At 39.7% G+C, this 18,127-nt stretch overlaps 1 protein-coding gene across 4 annotated transcripts; it reads left to right on the top strand.

Moving 5' to 3' along the window:
• Window positions 1–6,931: 6,931 nt before the first annotated feature.
• LOC110538501 (target of Myb protein 1) lies at window positions 6,932–18,060 on the top strand. Of its 4 annotated transcripts, none has more exons than XM_036938588.1 (16): window positions 6,932–7,089; window positions 12,767–12,851; window positions 12,953–13,031; window positions 13,143–13,292; window positions 13,408–13,542; window positions 13,769–13,822; window positions 14,080–14,196; window positions 14,345–14,478; window positions 14,564–14,591; window positions 14,696–14,819; window positions 14,910–14,973; window positions 15,485–15,554; window positions 15,846–15,914; window positions 16,578–16,637; window positions 16,901–16,940; window positions 17,097–18,060. In XM_036938588.1, the coding sequence occupies exons 1-16, from the start codon at window positions 7,038–7,040 to the stop codon at window positions 17,192–17,194; spliced, it is 1,359 nt and encodes a 452-aa protein (XP_036794483.1). In that variant the 5' UTR covers window positions 6,932–7,037; the 3' UTR covers window positions 17,195–18,060. The 4 variants fall into 4 exon arrangements, with proteins under 4 accessions (XP_036794483.1, XP_021481027.2, XP_021481030.2 ...); XM_021625352.2 differs by having other exon boundaries at window positions 13,691–13,822; window positions 17,097–18,059; XM_021625355.2 differs by lacking the exon at window positions 13,769–13,822 and having other exon boundaries at window positions 17,097–18,059.
• Window positions 18,061–18,127: the final 67 nt, after the last annotated feature.

Raw genomic sequence — 18,127 nt, 5'->3', positions numbered from 1 at the left:
CTAGGCCAATTGTGCGTCGCCCCACGGACCTCCCGGTCACGACAGAGTCTGGGCAGAGCTGGCGCTGCAGTACCTGAGGTACTATCCTTTGGACAGAGTGAAAAGGACAACAGAACGTTTCCATTTTGATATATTATTTTTATCTGTAGTCATTTCCAGGAGCTGACCCAAATTTGCTATCTGGCCACCCTTGGATGGTTGGTGTATATTTGCGGATCTACAAATGAGGAAAGCTGTCTGTAAAACCTGTAGTGTGATTTGAAACAGTGAGTAACAACGTTTAAAAGCTCTGCAGCGGGAGAGTCATTGAGTACCAGTTTAATAGCAATTATCTTATTCAAATGGACCCTGTCCAATTAAAGTAATTAGACAGTTATGTGTTGCTATGACTACAATTATCCTTTAATGCATTAGAGCTTGACACTTCATTCCCATGGGCATTGTCTACACAGCTATGACTAGCAAACCTCACTCTGTCTCTTGGTGACATTTTACATGGTCACGGATAACTATGACACTGCTTAACCTTGCTAAAGGCCACTGCTTGCTAGGCTTCCATGCCAGGTGAAAAAAGGAGCCAAAATAGATCCTCCTCTCTGTCATTTGGCTCCTTGGTATCTCCCCTCTGGACTAGCTGCTTTACTGTGGTACCTACCCTGTCATTAGCTGTGTCTGATTCCTGGGGAAGTCACCAGAATGACATTCAGCTCTCTGCTTTCACAATTCTAATATTGTTTCAATTTCAGTTTCAAATGCTATGTTTTGCTTTTTTTTGTTCCCCATTACCTTCTATTACGCTGATTGGTCTGATGGGAATTGCTGTTGCCAATTTGCGATACTTGTAATTATTTGTGACAGAGGTAAATGTGTGATAGTGAAACCATGTACTGTGAACGTGGCTTTGACAAATATCTCAAGAGTGTCAAGGACAACTTTCCAAGCATAATGGAACTCAGAATTTCTCCCCTTTTGAATGAGATAATATGCCTTGAAATACACTGTCTGCTGCTTATTCTATTACAAAACACTCTTTAACCTGACATCTATCAATGAGAACAGTCTGCTCAATGTAACAGCTCATTCACAATGCTCTGTATGTTTATGTTTAATTCTCTACAATGGTTTAATCCAAACTGACTGGCACATTTATCTGGGTGGAAAATGGAACATGTATTTTCACATTTATGATCCTAATGGCCATGGGAGTTGATTGTGATTAGGCTACTTGTTATTATGTTTTGTTGCTTAGAATGTCAGAACTTCTGTTTGTACATATTGTATCGGTTTTAGCGTGCTTGTCTAATTAAAGAGTTGCAATGTAGGTTTATTCTCCATTCTTAAACCATTTTTATTAAATAACTGTTTAAATCTGGACTGTTTTACCACCAAGCCAGGTAAAAGCTTGTGCAAGGATATTGTAAGCTGGTTATAAGGAGCTAAATTGATTTATTTCAAGATCATGTACATCTTTACCCTAATTGAATCTTATGCTTTCTATACTCTCATCTCTATGAATCACTGCGCTAACAAATGCTTTGTGTTATCAAGTGAGTGTGATAATCAGGCAGTTTTCTTCCTTCTCTTCCACGCTCACATCTCAGAGACATGGGTGGGTGTCGAGAGCATGGGAAACAAAGACACAGGAGCCAGTGGAGGCTGCTGAGGGGAGAACGGCTCATAATAATGGCCGGAACGGAGCAAATGGAAACCATGTGTTTGATATATTTGATACGATTCCACTGATCCAGCTCCAGTTAGTACCACGAGCCCGTTCTCCCCCGTTAAGGTGCCACCAACCTCCTGTGACAGGAGCGTTATTAAACTGTCACCACAAAGCAAATGTAATGCGTGGGATTTTGGCTTTAACATCTAACCTGTTACAAAGAGCATTCTGCCACATGCGTGTGCAACTGTCATGACAACAGCCAATGATGGGAGCGATGGTGTTGCTCTACACTAGTGAGAACCAACTGTTTGTATTTTCGCCCCAGAGCACGTTCCTCCTCACCTCAGCCCCCCTGCGCTGCGCACACAGATGACTCATCCAAGGGACTCAGGGGGAGATGGATTGTGATCCACTGGCTTTTTCTTTCTCTGAAATCCTTCACTCCATAGCAAGTCCACTACTGGGGGACCATCTGCAAAGGAAAGTTGATCCTAACAAATAGTAATACACACTGCTTCAGAATGGAAAACTGTCAATTGACAATACAGTAGCTGTTCAAGAGTTTGGTTTACTGGACCTAATGATATGGGTGTTTTAGATGTAATTATTGTTTTGCGAGATATTGTTGTGGATTGAAGATACTTGAAGACTCAATCATTTCTGTGGCATTTACCTGACAGCTGAGAGAGAGGCACAGCCGGTTGCAAATTATCAGATTCTGCGTCAGTGAAGACACCTCACTGCATTTCATTTGCAGGCCAAAAAAGCATACAATCAAGCAGCTGCACAGAGAGAATTCAGACACATTACTTCCAACCCACCCTAATTGGAAGCTGCTGATTCTCAGCTAGCTCGTTCTCATATGCGGCGTGGGCCGAGACATTAAACAATCCCTGCACAGAAGATAACACGCCTCACCAATTAGGGACAAACACATTTTTCTTTTTCTTTCTTCCTCCTGCCCTCCTCTCCCCACCTGGACTTCCCCTCTGGTTTTGAGTTGTTATGACCGAAAAGCTCAAAGCAGGTTCAGACAAATCAATTCCTTGTAAATACAACCCCATAGTCAGGGCTGTATGCTCCCCTGCTGTATGTATTTAGTTCCCTTGACAAATGATTTTGACATTTACAGCAGTGAAACTAAAGAAGAGATCTCAGTGTGCATGTCAGATATGAAGAGAGTTGGCACATTGGGAGGGATCAGGAGGCTGCCCACTGGAAGCTGTTGGTGGAGTGGAGGAATATCTCAGGCCTCTCACAGAGGGCCAGAAGAATAACCCAGCATGCCTTAATAACATGCATCCTGCTCCAACTGGATGCAGTCACTCTTCACAGGTGTGTTCCCTAGCAACATGTCACCTTGCCTTTCAATGTAATGTTGTTGTTATTGACAAATGTAGAAATGAAGGCTGTGAGATTATTATTTTTTATAATTGAAAGCATGGTGTCAGAGAGAGCATGCTGAGGTGAGGTGGTTTCAGTTAACACTAGAGGTGTTAGAATGTAAGTCAACATCATATCAAATTCATATGCTTTACAACATTAATCCAGTAATAACTTAAGTACTGTGCATTTAGTGACATTAAATTAAATCAAGTATAGGTTCATAATGGCATCTCAATTATATATGAAGGGCATTTGAATCATGTGGTTTCACAAATTTGCCTAGGAAGCATAGGTGAACACAAGTTGCAAGAGATGGCCTTTCCAACCATGCATGTTGCTGCCTGTCTTTCGACTGCATCTCCATTGACCTGTGCCCTGTGACTGTGGCTGGTTTCATTTAATTCATTAGTGGAGGATTAGAAAACTGTTGAAGTGTGACAATGGGAGATTGAATCAGTACTGGTTGATAGAGCTGTAAAAGAAAACTTGTGTGTAATTGTGTTATCTGACTCAGGGTTGAGGAAGAGTTGATGAGAGTTGAGACCCTTTCCTCCATCACATATTCCATGCATTTCTGCAACCTTTTCTTGATCAATTTGAACAGTATTTATATTCTGAAAAGAATCTCACACCTGGATGATCTAGTGTACAACAGCTAAATAATGATCTTCAATGTATCAAGTTACTGTCGATTATGTCTCAGTTCCCAGTTCCCAGGTCAATATGTGATGTGCAAGATCTTGTAAACAATTGGCTCAATAACCGGAGATAGGAGAAATTACAGTACATTGGCCAGACATTGACTTGCTTCCAAATTGCATGGAATCTGTTTATATTTTCTATTCATCTTTATCACATTGATGATCAGACAGTGATGATGCGACATCATTTTATGTGACATTTCTGTCTATTGACCACTGGCATTTTGCAGTCCCTGTATTGAACCCATGAGCTTCCTCTGAGAGAAGAAATCACGCTGTGCCAGCGACTGTCTTTCAGCTGTGGATTGGACAGGACCATGTAGGCTGGCTATTGGTTCACTACAGTGGTCACCAAGACTTTGCATTGGAACACACTGGTACCCTTCCTTACCAGAAAGACCATTTCTCACACCCATTGTTCAACATCAGATAGCATGGGCCACCATGGTTCAAGGGATTATCACTCCCTAAACATTTTTATACCAACATGTCCTAATAAGAAATCCCCATTGCATTAGGATTATGGTATACATAGGCCATAATGGTTAATCAGATCGTTTTTGTTAGCGTTCATTTCATGGGTACAGATCAGTGGAGGCTGCTGAGGGGAGGATGACTCATAATAATGGCTGGACAGCAAATGGAATGGCATCAAACACATGGAAACCACCTATTTAATATATTTGATACCATTCCACTCATTCTGCTCGAGTCCTTAACACGAGCCTGTGCCCCAATTAAGGTGACACCAACCTCCTTTGGTACAGTTGAAAAACACTTGGAATCAGATGGACAATTGAATGCCATTGAAATACACATACTGTATGTGGAGCAAAATGTCACAGTGAATGGCCAGTGCCTTTTCAGTCTCTGTGCTGTGGAACCCAGTTGTCAGAAAGCCCCTGGGTGTGACAGGCCAGCAGCAGAGAAGAGCACAGTGATGGTTACCCTGATTCGCTCTTTACTCCCAGACTCATGAGACCATTAATGAACAAAACAACTATTCCAGGTGCAACACAGCAACTCAGATCTGATGACCACAGACAGTGACCATCTCTCAAACATCTGCTGCACGTTCAATATTCACACTCACACATGCAATTACCGGCTCTGAAACACTCTCGCTACCTCAAAGCACCTGAAACCAAATCAGAAACACACAGGAAGATATGATCTTTTTATTAGTGATATAATTGAATCATATCTGTTAGGTACAGAACAGTAAAGGCAGAGATGGTGAGAGTAACACCTCTAAAGTGTTTTCATTTTCGTTTCACATGAGTCATTCTGAGTCACTCAACTTTGTGGCATAACAAGTCAATTATTGGGCTTTTCTCCTGCATATCTCAGCCTCTTTGAGGAAGAATACAACATTTAAGGAATGTAATTTACAGGTTATTTACTTTAAATGCACAAACTATTCAATATTTTAGGAATTTTGCAATAAATACATGCTATTACAATGTCATAGCATCCACAGTACATATAATTTGTTTTTTTGTTGCACATATTCTCATTACTATCTAAAAATACTGTAATAAATAATATAGACGTGTCTATAACTCCTTATAGTGCACAGTAAATAAAGTGAAATAGCCTATGTGAAATAGAAACCATACCATAACATAACTAGTGACAGACTGACTAGTAAATCTAACATCTCTGCCATAACCCTAACATGTACATGATCTATAATGAAACAGTGCGACCTGGTGGCAGAAAACTGAATTAGTTGAAATTGCTGTAAAGCACAGAGCCGACAATATTGTTACTTTAAAGTTTACATGACTCAAGGAAACAATGACACAATTAATGGATTCTGATATTTCAGCCACACCCGTTGCTGACAGGTGTATAAAATTGAGCACACAGCCATGCAATCTCCATACACAAACATTGGCAATAGAATGTCCTTACTGAAGAGCTCAGTGACTTTCAACGTGGCACCGTCAACGGATGCCACCTTTCCAACAAGTCAGTTTGTTAAAGTTCTGCCCTGCTAGAGCTGCCCAGGTCAACTGTAAGTGCTGTTATTGTGAAGTGGAAATGTCTAGGAGCAACAACGGCTCAGCCGCGAAGTGGTAGGCCACACAAGCTCACAGAATGGGACCACAGAGTGTTGAAGCGCGTAACGTGTAAAAATGGTCTGTTCTCGGTTGCAACACTCACTACATCGTTCCAAACTGCCTCTGGAAACAATGTCAGCAAAAGAACTGGAGCTTCATGAAAATGGTTTACATGGCCAAGCAGCAGCACATAAGCCTAAAATCATCATGCCAAGCGTTTGCCGCCAATGGACTCAGGAGAAGTCAAAACACATTCACCGTCTGGCAGTCCGACGGACGAATCTGTGTTTGACGGATGCCAGGAGAACGTTACCTGCCCCAATGCATAGTGCCAATTGTAAAGTTTGGTGGTGGAGGAATAATGGTCTTGGGCTGTTTTTCATGGTTCAGGCTAGACCCCTTAGTTCCAGTGAAGGGAAATCTTAACGCTACAGGATACAATGACATCCTGGACTATTCTGTGCTTCCAACTTTGTGGCAACAATTTGAGGAAGGCCCTTTCCTGTTTCAGCATGACAATGCCCCGTGCACAAAGCGAGGTCCATACAGAAATGGTTTGTCAAGGTCAGTGTGGAAGAACTTGACTGGCCTGCACAGAGCCCTGACCTCAACCCCATCAAATACATTTGGAATGAATTGGAACACCGACTGTGAGCCAGGCCTAATTGCCCAACATCAGTGCCTGACCTTACTAATGCTCTTGTGCCTGAATGGAAGCAAGTTCCAGCAGCAATGATCCATCATCTAGTGGAAAGCCTTCCCAGAAGAGTGGAGGCTGTTATAGCAGCAAAGGGGGGACCAACTCCATATTAATGCCTGTGATTTTGGAATGAAATGTTCGACGAGCAGGTGTCCACATACTTTTGGTAATGTACTGTAGCTTCATAGTCCACGTATTTTGATGGGGTAGAATGTGAAGATGGTTTATCGTTTAGCCTTTAGCTAAATAGTGTTTATTTTGTTCCTCTCTGTGCAACTGTTCTGGCGGCTCTATTGTAGGCTACCCTATTAATCTGCATATATTAATATGGTCTCATTTTATGCAATTTCCAATTAGTACACAATAATGTTCAGTGAATGTAACGTTCACTTTAACAGATGACGTAACCTAATTTAATTCAATGTGTGCTGCTTCAATTCTTTGCGGTAACTCCTCTGCTGTGGAAACGACGGAAGCGCAGTTTTGGATTTTGGTTTGACTGGCAGAAAGAAAGAAGGATGGAGTTTCTGACAGGAAACCCGTTTACTACACCGGTGGGCCAGCGAATAGGTAATTGTTACATTTTAACTAATAAAGTAGGTTTATAGTGGTTTGGCGCGTGAGTTTGTAGATAGTTTACATGGTAGCATCGGGCATGACAGGCTACAAGACATTGGTAGGCTATTGTTGGAAAACAGACAATATCACTCCATAAAACGACACTAGATAATCCGTAGGCTATGGAAAAGGAAATTGGCGTTATTGGTTATGTATTTAATAAGAAACGAAACTGTGATAATTGCTTGCTAATAGTTAGTTAATTGATCAAGATTGACAGTGCAAAAAGATATTTAGATTACGCTATGACTTGACTGACACTTGCACCGCACAATAATACCCTAGAGGCGGGTCTACAGTGTTTTAATCCTCAATTTAATTGGCCAGTTTGGGTATTGTTGTTGGTCTATAGACCAATCGTTTGGCAAGCTCTGGGTGGGGTGGTGAAAAGTTGTTCCCTTCCTTCGTGACCTAATTTTAAGAAAGGGGAATTTATTAAAGTTCCAATCCCTAAAATCTCACTAGAAGGTACAGGTTGATGGTTTCAGCCGTGGTATTCTCATTTTCCTTATGTTGTTTACCTAACAAGCATCAGGTGACTATTTTTCAGGAATACTCAGGTATTTAAATGTATTAGTTTGTTCTTGTATGACCAGAATACCTATTCTGTTTACAAATGTACGAAGAAGATTGAAAGCTGTATTTTTTTTTTAATGTATACAGTAAGTAAGATACTGTTTTAAAGGGCATACATGTCTGCTCTGACTTTACACGGATATTGTTCTATTTAGTTATTAATACTTATTTCCAAAAAGGTCTTAGGAACGTTTATATGTAATATTTTTTATTCAATTATTTTATTATCAGTTTTCATATGCACTTAAAATAGTAGGTACCCTTTTTAAATTATTATTTGTTATTTTATTTCTCAGAATAGTTCCTGATTACACTAAAGCGGGTTTTTAGTCTCTCTTACTACAAGAACCCTTGGTTTGGTCTTGAACATAATTTTCAGTTGAGTTGAATTTCAAAGCCAGATAACGTCTAGGTTATGGAATAAGCTATTTTCACTTTAAATTGACTTAAATGGTGCAGATCTCGGTTCCTTGTCGTTTATGTTCACTGCTCCTACGTCTTTGACTCATCCTACTACAGTTTATATCATCTTTGTTGTTTCGTCTTTGTCTATAGTTTCTCTTAATGCTAGGGGGTTGCGAAACAATGTGAAGCTCAAGGTCTTATTTTTATTTGCTAAACAATTTTGAACAGATTTTTGCTTTTTTCGAGAGTCTCACTCATGCCAACTTCTGGAGGTTACAGTGGGGCAACGATATTTGGCTTTCCCATGGATCTGAACACTCCGCTGGTGTCAGTACAATGAAAAATACCTTTGGTGGTAATATTCTACACTCAGAATGTGACCCCTTTGGTCACTTTATTTGTCTTGTGATCAGTTACAATGACATTACACTCATTACTGTACACTTCTACTGGCACAACACCAAACATGAGAATGATCAGTTACAATGACATTATGCTCATTACTGTACACTTCTACGGGTACAACGGCAAACATGAGAATGATGAGTTGCTTGAATCTATAGAGAAACATATACTTCATTGGTTATCTAAATTTCCCAATTTGTTATTATTGATAGGAGGGGACTTTAACATTACAATAGATAATTCAACTGATAGATGGCCCCCAGGTAGGCCAACCAATCAGAATTTGGGTTTAATACTTTTTATGGAAAAGTTTGATCTTACTGATGATGTATGGAGAGAGAGGTTTCCGGCAGACAGATCATTCACTTGGAGTAACAAAACAGGTTCAAGACAATCCAAATAGATTTTTGGCTTATATCCAAATGTATTGATAGTGAGTGTGTTACTACAAATATTTGTACTACTCCCCTCACAGACCATAGGGCTATTTACATTGATATCAAAATATTTACCCCTGATACTAACCTTGGTAGAGCATTCTACTGGAAGCTAAATAGCTCATTATTAAATTAAGATATAGTTAAATTTGAGGTTAAAGATCTGCTCTCACACATTTGGGAAAGGGCTTGTGAAGAAAAATCGCATTGCAAGAACTGGGAGCTCTTTAAATTTGAGGTGTCCAAATACCTTAGAAAATATGGTAGTAATCTTGCTAAGACCAGAAGAGCTGAGGAGGAAAAGGTGATCATTAAGATAACTTCCCTTTCTCAGAGGTCCCCAGCCGACCTCTCGGAGGAGGAGAAGATGGAACTAATTGAGTTACAAAATAAACTGGATAATATATATAAATTAAAAGCAGAAGGAGCCTTTATTAGATCTAGGAAAAAATGGATTGAGGAGGGAGAACAGAATTCATCCTATTTCTTTAGACTTGAGAAATTTCACTCTAAAAATAACGCTATCCATAAGTTAAACATTGATGGTATTATTACAGATGACCAAAAATTAATCGCTAAATACTGGAGCAATTTTTACAGAAAGTTGTATAGCTCTATATATTGTCAGGGATCCACAGATATGTTTTTTAACTCACTGAATAATGTTCATTCTATCAGTGATATAGAATCTAAACAGTGTGATGAACCCATCAAAGTTGAAGAGATTAGAGTCTATCAAACATCTAAAGAACAATAAATCACAAGGTGTTGATGGAATTACAATGTCAGACTAGTATTAGACATACTTGACTACTGAGACCTAATAACTGAGGATAGCTTCATTCTTTTTTTATTTTTATAAAGCATTTGACACAGTAGAGCATCAGTTTCTCTTCCACTCCCTTGAGAGACTTGGCTTTGGGGATGTTTTTATGTAAGGCTATTAAGACTCTCTATGCAAATGGTAACAGCTCTATCAAATTGAAATATGGCACCTCACCTAGATTTGAGTTAAAGAGAGGAATTAGGCAAGGTTGTCCTATCTCTCCGTACCTCTTTTTATTAGTCACCCAACTTCTTGCAAATTCTTTAAATAATAGTCCTGTACAAGGTATTTCCATAGCTGGTAAAGAAATTATTATAAGCATGGTGCTGATGCTGATGATACTACACTTTTTCTGAAAGACGCTAACCAAATTCCCATATCGATCAATGTGATACAATCCTTTTCCAAAGTGTCTGGTCTATATCTTAACATTATTAAATGTGAACTCATAGCTGTCAAAGATTGTGACACTTTCATATTATGGTATTCCAGTAAAAGAATAACTTACATATTTAGGCATAACCATTACAAAGGATCAGAAGTCTAGAGGCTTACTAAATGTTAACCCTCTTATTAAAAAAACCCAGAAGAAGCTAAATCAATGGCTACAGAGGGACTTATCTTTAAAAGGTAGAGACCTTCAGCCTTGGTTATTAGGAATCTCTAGACTAACATATGGTGCTCTGTCTTTATATCTTGACAGTAAAATAAGCAAGGAGATAGACCTGATGCTTTTCAACTTTCTTTGGAGAAACCGTACCCATTACATTAGGAAAACTGTTGTAATGAACACTTGTGAGAATGGTGGACTGAATTTTCTGGACTTTACTACTTTAAATAATACTTTTAAGATCAATTGGATAAAACAATTCCTAAGAAGACCCACTTCTATCTGGAATGTTATTCCTCATCATGTCTTCTCTACTTTTGGTGGCCTTAACTTCATGTTATTTTGCAATTATAATATTGACAAAGTTCCAGTGAAACGTTCTGCTTTTCATCGGCAGGTTTTCTTGTCATGGTCTTGTCATTGACTTTAATTTATAAACACCATTTTTCTCCACACAGATATTATATTTGGAATAATTGGGATATATTGTAGAAAAATACTTTTGTTTTTAGAATATTGGTTCTGATATAATATCCTATTGGTGAGCCAACTGGTAAATGCAGAGGGTTTTTTACTCAGAATTCTTATCACTTTACAAGGTCCCTGTAACACCTAAAGATTTTGCAATTGTTTTAGATGCCATTCCCTCAGGTGTTGCTATGTTATTCAGGAACGTGTCAAGACCTGACCCTCAGAGCCTACCTTCTGTTGACCCTGTTGACTCATCAGTAGGAAAGATTTGTTTCTCTTTTGGTCCATTCAACAACGATAGAGCGATACGAACCTTGTTTCAGCAGGATGTTGTATCTATACTTTATGTCATGCCTTATTGGAATGGATTTATTGATCATATCTGTTGGAAAAAAGTTTGGATGTTGCCACATACATTATTGTGTGTTGTTAACAAAATTAAGGAAGTTTCCGTTAAAATTATTCATAAATATTATCCTGCCAACCACTATATGAAGAAGTTTAAGGAAAACATCAACTCAAATTGCTTCTTTTGTAATGACCACCCAGAAACAGTATTGCATCTTTTTTGGCATTGTATGCATGTAAGAAAACTGTGGCAAGACATCAGTAGGTTTATAATTGAACACATTTATGAAGATTTTACACTATTGTGGAGAGATGTACTGTTTGGATTCTTTACATACAATAGAAATAAGCTGAAACATTTTTATGTAATTAATTTCATTATTCTTTTGGCCAAATTTCATATACACAAATGTAAATTTACAAACAGAAAACCACATTTTCGTACCCTACAAAAAGAAATTGAACTGTATTTTAAGACGGTTAAATGCTCTACTAACAAAAAATAATTGTAAGTATATGTATGTCCCTTAGGTCCTTGTATAATTGTAATGTGATATTGTACCCCCTAGCTTGATTTTCCATTTGTAATCTATGTATGCTTGTGTTCCCTCATGTGCTTTATGTATTGATTTGTTGTTAATTAAAATAAATACAATTAAAACAATTATTTAAAAGTTCCAATGCAGCCATTTTTATCTCGATATCAAACCATTTAAGTACCTTACTGTGAATGTTTTAAATTCAAATGGTCAAAAATAAACAATGTACTTCTTAGCAAAGAGCAATTTCTCAAGCAATAATTTTGCTAGGACTGTGAGTGGGAGATGAAAACTAGCTGTTATTTGCAGAGGTTTGGTACTCTTTCTTATTAATATATTAACACATTTACAAGGTAGGCCAAAATCCACCTAAACAGGCAACAATTTCAGGTCTCTTACACTAAAAGAACATTATCGTTTTCACAATTTCACAGTATTATTTCCACCTAATAGTGTGAAAATATTTGTCAAACACAGGAAAATCACATTTTTTGACTGCACTGGGCCTTTAAGAAATAATGGAATAACATATATACAGTAGATGTTTGAGTGAGTAACGTTGCTGATTAATAATTCATCTGCTTGCCAACATGTTTTTATGTAGCTTAAACTCCCCCTGTGACATAATTATAGATGGAAAAACAATCTGCCTATTTTAATGTATATGACCACAATGAGACAGTACATGTAGGAGAGGTTGTTCTACTTTCTAAACTGAGCTAAGTCCTGTTTCTATCCCCTCCCTTTCAGAGGAATGAAGACAGAACATTTAATCTGTTTAAATAAACGTCTGCCTAGGAACATAATGCTGGTCACATGAACCAGTCAGTTAGATGGAGAAAGAATGAGTTTGACAAACAAATAGGGATTTAACTGGCATGGATGAGTAGAGGCATCATAACACAACTATTGAGAGTTGTGTTATGAGGCAGAGACCGTTTCACAGTGACTATGTCTTCCAGATAATTTTATGCAAAATAAAGTGCAATGTCTCAATTGTTTTTGTTCTCAGAATATGCAACCAGCTCCAGTCTCCAGTCGGAGGACTGGGCTCTCAACATGGACATCTGTGACATCATCAACGAGACAGAGGAGGGGTGTGTATCTTCTGACATAATGGACTGTTTTTTTCCTTTGACAGCTTACTGTATTCTGCTTTTGTTGTCTGAAGTTGATTGTTTACCTACAATGATTACAGGCCTAGAGATTCATACAAAGCAATAAAGAAGAGGATTGTTGGAAACAAGAACTTCAGAGAGGTCATGCTGGCATTGACTGTGAGTGTTACATTTACCTCTCTCATTCACCATACTTTTTCCTTTTCTTCATGAACTTGTAACCTAACTTTCTTTCTCTCTCCATCTCTCTTATGTCATGTTGGTTCTCAGGTACTGGAAGCGTGTGTGAAGAACTGTGGCCACAGGTTCCATGTGCTAGTCTCGACCAGGGAGTTTGTTGAGGGGGTTCTTGTCAGGTCCATCTTACCCAAGAACAATCCCCCTCTGGTCCTGCATGACCGGGTGCTCAGCCTTATACAGGTGAGAGATGGCATTGGTACTCATACCTTCAGTAAGTCACAAAGCTGTGTTGGAATTGACAGCTAGCTATTGTCGGGTGTGTGCTGTTTATGATGTGTGTTTGTCTATTGTTCAGGCATGGGCAGACGCATTCCGCAGCTCGCCAGCTCTGACGGGCGTGGTCTCTGTGTACGAGGACCTGAGACGGAAAGGGCTGGAGTTTCCCATGACTGAACTGGACGGATACTCCCCCATTCACACTCCAAATAGGGTATACCTTCAAACAATGACTGGTGAAAATGCATGCATTTCCTCACTGACAAATACAGATCACAACTTTCTGCTAAACCTCTCTAAAGCTGTTTTAACTCCCTAACACTAGTCTCTAACTCAATTGGTCCCTGTGCTCTGTCCACCAGACTGTGCCTGATAACGGGCCTATTGTCACTGTATCTGCTGCACCCTCATCCCCCAGGCCTGTCCCCATATCACCACAGCTTCCTGCATCCCAACAGAGCGAGCAGAGACCCCTCACCTTCACACCTTATCAGGTGATTGGAATGCTCCCGTCATACAGGGGCCTCTAAAATGGCATGGCTTTTATTTTAGTAACACAATCTTTTGCATGCAGGCTGAATTCACTCCAGGGCATTACTTTAAAATCCAATTACCTTGTGCACTGTGGATGTTTCAGTTACTTGTTTCACATTCAGAATGTATAATAAAAGTTGATACTTTACAGTATTATGCCAACCCCACCCCACACAATTTAGCATATGAGTGCTGATGCCATTGACTCCTATTCCAGGTTAAAAAGTTGAAGACCGACCTTGGAGTGGTTCGAGGTAACCTTTCAGTGATGTCAGATATGATGTCTCAACTGGATCCAGCAACAGCTAAGCATTCAGACACAGAGCTGCTTCAGGTTAGTTGGTTCACTCGCTGGGCTCTCTCTATGACTGTCCAACCATGGCTGTGACACATGTCATCTGTTTGTATCCATCTCTCTTTTGTCCATTGCTGTCTTTTTGCTGACTCTCTGTATCTCCTGCTCTCTCTCTCTCTGTCAGTAGGAGTTGTATGCAGCATGTAAAGACATGCAGGATAAGATAATGGAGCTGGTCCCAAGACTCAGTGAGGAGAAACTGACCGAGGAGCTGCTGGTTGCCAATGATGAAATCAATGCCACATTCACTCGCTACCAGAGGTATTGTCCTAAATGATCACAACATCAGATACAGTCAATAATTCCTGCTGTGATAGCAGTATGATTTTCATTATTTCCTTTCCAGGTTTCAGAGACAAAGAGCTACACTGCAGGTAAGTGTTTTTTCCTAAGGATCTGTGGTCCTTTACCCTTATCACAAATGCATGTTTGGATGAGGTATGTACTGTTCAACTTCACAATTTTCTCAATCACCTAGAGCCCGACCTACGTCAACCTTATTGACCTCAGTGCAGCAATCAAGCCTGGTGTTACAGCTCCCACCCACAGCCAGCTCAGCCGATCAACAGTTGACACGGTGTCTAGTCAGATGACAGGACTCCGTAAGTAACTACAGTGTTCCTCGATCTGATAGAGGTTCTCAATGTGTCCCTATAGTACAATTCATTCTCTTAACCCTGTTTTCCACATAGGTATGAGGGAATTCGATGAATTTGCACAGAACAGGAGCATCTCACAGACACAACCGAGACCGAGGTAATAGACAGCTCCAACAAAAGTCCAGGTTTTGCTTTCATGGTAGAATGGATTGTTCAGACTCATAGCAAGAGTGAGAGGGAGCTTACTAAAGCAGGTCTCTAAAGCAGGTGTCAAGACTTTCTCATGGCTTAGTACTGTATAACAAATGGACTAGTCCTGTGGTTGTCTTGTCAATCCCTGGCTTGTTTAGGTTACAAGTCCTGCTCCAGCTAAGCTGGTGCACTAGTCAAGACTGGAAGTGAACCTGGCTGGCTCAAGATATTTGTGCCATTCATTCTGTCAATAAGGATTATGAATGGAGTCTGACATGAACTGCAAGCTTACATGGCAGTGAGAAAACTGTGCAAACATTTGCAATACAAATGTTGAAGGAACATTTCTCATTTGGTTTTCTAATAAAGTTGTTCGTACTTTGGCCAATGGTTACTTGTGGAGATGGCTATTATTCTACTACTGTATGTACACTGTAAACTGCATCATTTTCTAAGCAGTGAAATGTGTGTTTTAGTGAGCGGAATGAAGGTGTTGCCGACAGTCTGGCTCAAGCACAAAACACCAGATTACAGAACACTGGAACGGTCAGTAACCCCAGTCCTTATGCCCTGTGGAGTATTACTAAGTGTCACTAATATGTACAATAACCCTTTGTCTTAGTTCATGTGTAGGTCTACCCTGCCTTTATATGTTTAAGCAATGTTCTCTGTGTCCTGCCACAATTTCACGTGCAAAATTGGCACTTTTGTTAGTGCTATAAGGTTGTCTGTCTGTGTCTCTGTTTTGTCTCCTTGTTCATAACCCAATGGTTTTGTGTTATGGCATGCATGTCTACCGGTATCTTTGTTCATATATAAATGTCTATCTGTGTAAAGGGTGACAGCCCAGACTCCACCCCCCTCAGCTCCACTGCACAGTTTGATTGGATGATGGAAAAGGGAATGGTGGGTCTGATTGGCTGGCACAGTGCCATTCCTTTTGCATTCTACCCCTGGGGCTTATGCTGGGATGTTTTGCATTCAAGCATGTTTAGTGTGTATTTTAATGAATGATTGTTTCCTTTCCGTTTTGTACTGAGATGGTTGTATGATCTTTTTTCTGGTGTGCCTGATCTGATTATTTTTTTTCTTACTTTGATTTTTGCATTCATGTTTTATAAGTGTTCATTTCTGAAACTGATAGATGGTGTGTATTGGCACATCTTAAAGGGATACTTCTGGATTTTGGCAATGAATTTTGGCAATGAGGCCCTTTATCTATCAGATGAACTCGTTAACACCATTTGTGTCCAAAATGGCCTCATTGCAAAAATCCCCAAGTATCCCTTTTAAATCATGACTCTAAATTATGACTATGTTTGCTAATTACTCCCACTCTGTTCTCCCTGTTTTCCCTGCCATAACTTTGGTGGTGGATGGATCCCTTGTTTCCCCGTCTAAAATAAACTGGTTTCAATCAGAATACTAGGGGTCAGCATGCTTGAATGGTGGTTATTTGTAGATTGCCCAAGAAAATCTAAAGGTAATGGTACTTTAGAGTCTGGCGGTCACAAGAAAACAGTGGCTTACAGTACATCCTGACAGTAACCTCTTCCCTAACTCCCCCAGATTCCTGTGAGTCAGACGTCTGTGATGGATGACATTGAGAAGTGGCTGGATGTGGACGAGGTGGGTCACTGTTAGCATTCACTCAATGTCATGGTATACAAGCAGAATCCAACTTGGTTCCATGTTATACCAGTGCCAGTCCTTGTACCCCCTCTCTAATTTGGTTTTATGGACTATGCATAGAATACAGTAATTGAAAATGCCTGCATGGTGCTTTACCCCAGCAAATGTAACATTCCTGAATTTTTGAACATATTCCATTTTGTTTGGACATTTGACTGTTGACGTGACCATAACAGTCATGGCTTTCATGTGTGTCACAGGAGGACGACATGGCTGATTCAGAGGGTGTGACAAGTGAGGGTGAGCTTCTATTTCTTAATTCCTCATCCACTCCCTGGGTATCGCTATGTAGATCCAACAACAGTTTAGTTTGCTTCCTTTTACTATTACAAAGTCCTGAGTAATCCTTTTTGAGACCAAAAAAGGCCGCCTAAGGCTCCTTCTCCCTCCTTTTAGAGTTTGACAGGTTTCTGGCAGAAAGAGCGAGAGCAGCGGAGCGACTCCCGTCCCTGAAAGCTTCTTCTCGTGACGACAACAACTACCCCGAGTCATAGGCCAAGCCACAACCTGTCACATAACCAATGCCATTTTCCCAAATAGTGTGAGAGGACTGAACTGGATGAATGTATGATTGGCACATACAGTGAGTAAATGACTGGTGGGAACAACAACTCCTGACAATAGGGTTGTGCTACTGACACTCAGGTACACTACAGCACTACTTTATGTTCAACTCTCCTGGGTTAAGGTCTTTATCTAGTACGTTTAATGTATATTTTTATGTTAAGGCTAAATTAACTTGGACCAAGTGTTTTTAACTTACACTAAAAGAGTGCTTTATGATAAGAACTTAAGTCGTCCCGTGCCACTGTATATGGATATCCAGCAGAGGAGGCTGGTGGGAGGAGCTATAGGAGGATTGGCTTATTATAATGGCTGGAATGGAATTCAGTGGAATGGAGTCAAACATGTGGTTTCCTTATGTTTGGTACAGTTTCAATATTCCATTCTAGACATTATAATGAGCCCATCCTCCTATAGCTCCTACCACCAGCCTCCTCTGGTATGGCTGCGGATACAAACAGTTGCACAATGATTGAGTTTAATTCCTGTTACATTTCTTAGAAGAGAATGGAATATACCCAATATTTTCAGATAAACATTGAATGGTGTGCATTCCAGAAAATCCAGGCATGATAAATACAATGTTAGTAGATTGCAATAAGCTATAATTAGGGGAAATGAATTATGTGATGCTCATGATGAATCCCATTTGTAATACAGGACACTTTTTTAGGAAGAGCAATACAAACGTAATTGTTTCTGGAGTACTTGAAGTTTATCAAATGTTACACAATGTCATGATGAATTACTGTAACATTAAACACAGGTGAAGTCTTAAAGATAGTTTGTTTTTATTCACTCTGAGAGATGAGTGCTCAGCGTGTGGGCTGATTTCATGGTTCTGCAAATATGACTGATTTCTT

This window comes from Oncorhynchus mykiss, chromosome 12 (assembly GCF_013265735.2).
Source record: "Oncorhynchus mykiss isolate Arlee chromosome 12, USDA_OmykA_1.1, whole genome shotgun sequence".
Lineage (NCBI taxonomy): Eukaryota > Metazoa > Chordata > Actinopteri > Salmoniformes > Salmonidae > Oncorhynchus > Oncorhynchus mykiss.
This window is presented reverse-complemented; position numbering and strand designations above follow the sequence as displayed.

Excerpts from the sequence above, each read along its gene's own strand:
- LOC110538501 (XM_021625352.2), top strand. The coding sequence starts at position 7,038 with ATGGAGTTTCTGACAGGAAACCCGTTTACTACACCGGTGGGCCAGCGA. Across the intron at positions 13,543-13,690 it reads CCATTCACACTCCAAATAGG|ACTGTGCCTGATAACGGGCC; the intron begins GTATACCTTCAA and ends TCTGTCCACCAG. Across the intron at positions 15,555-15,845 it reads GATTACAGAACACTGGAACG|GGTGACAGCCCAGACTCCAC; the intron begins GTCAGTAACCCC and ends ATCTGTGTAAAG.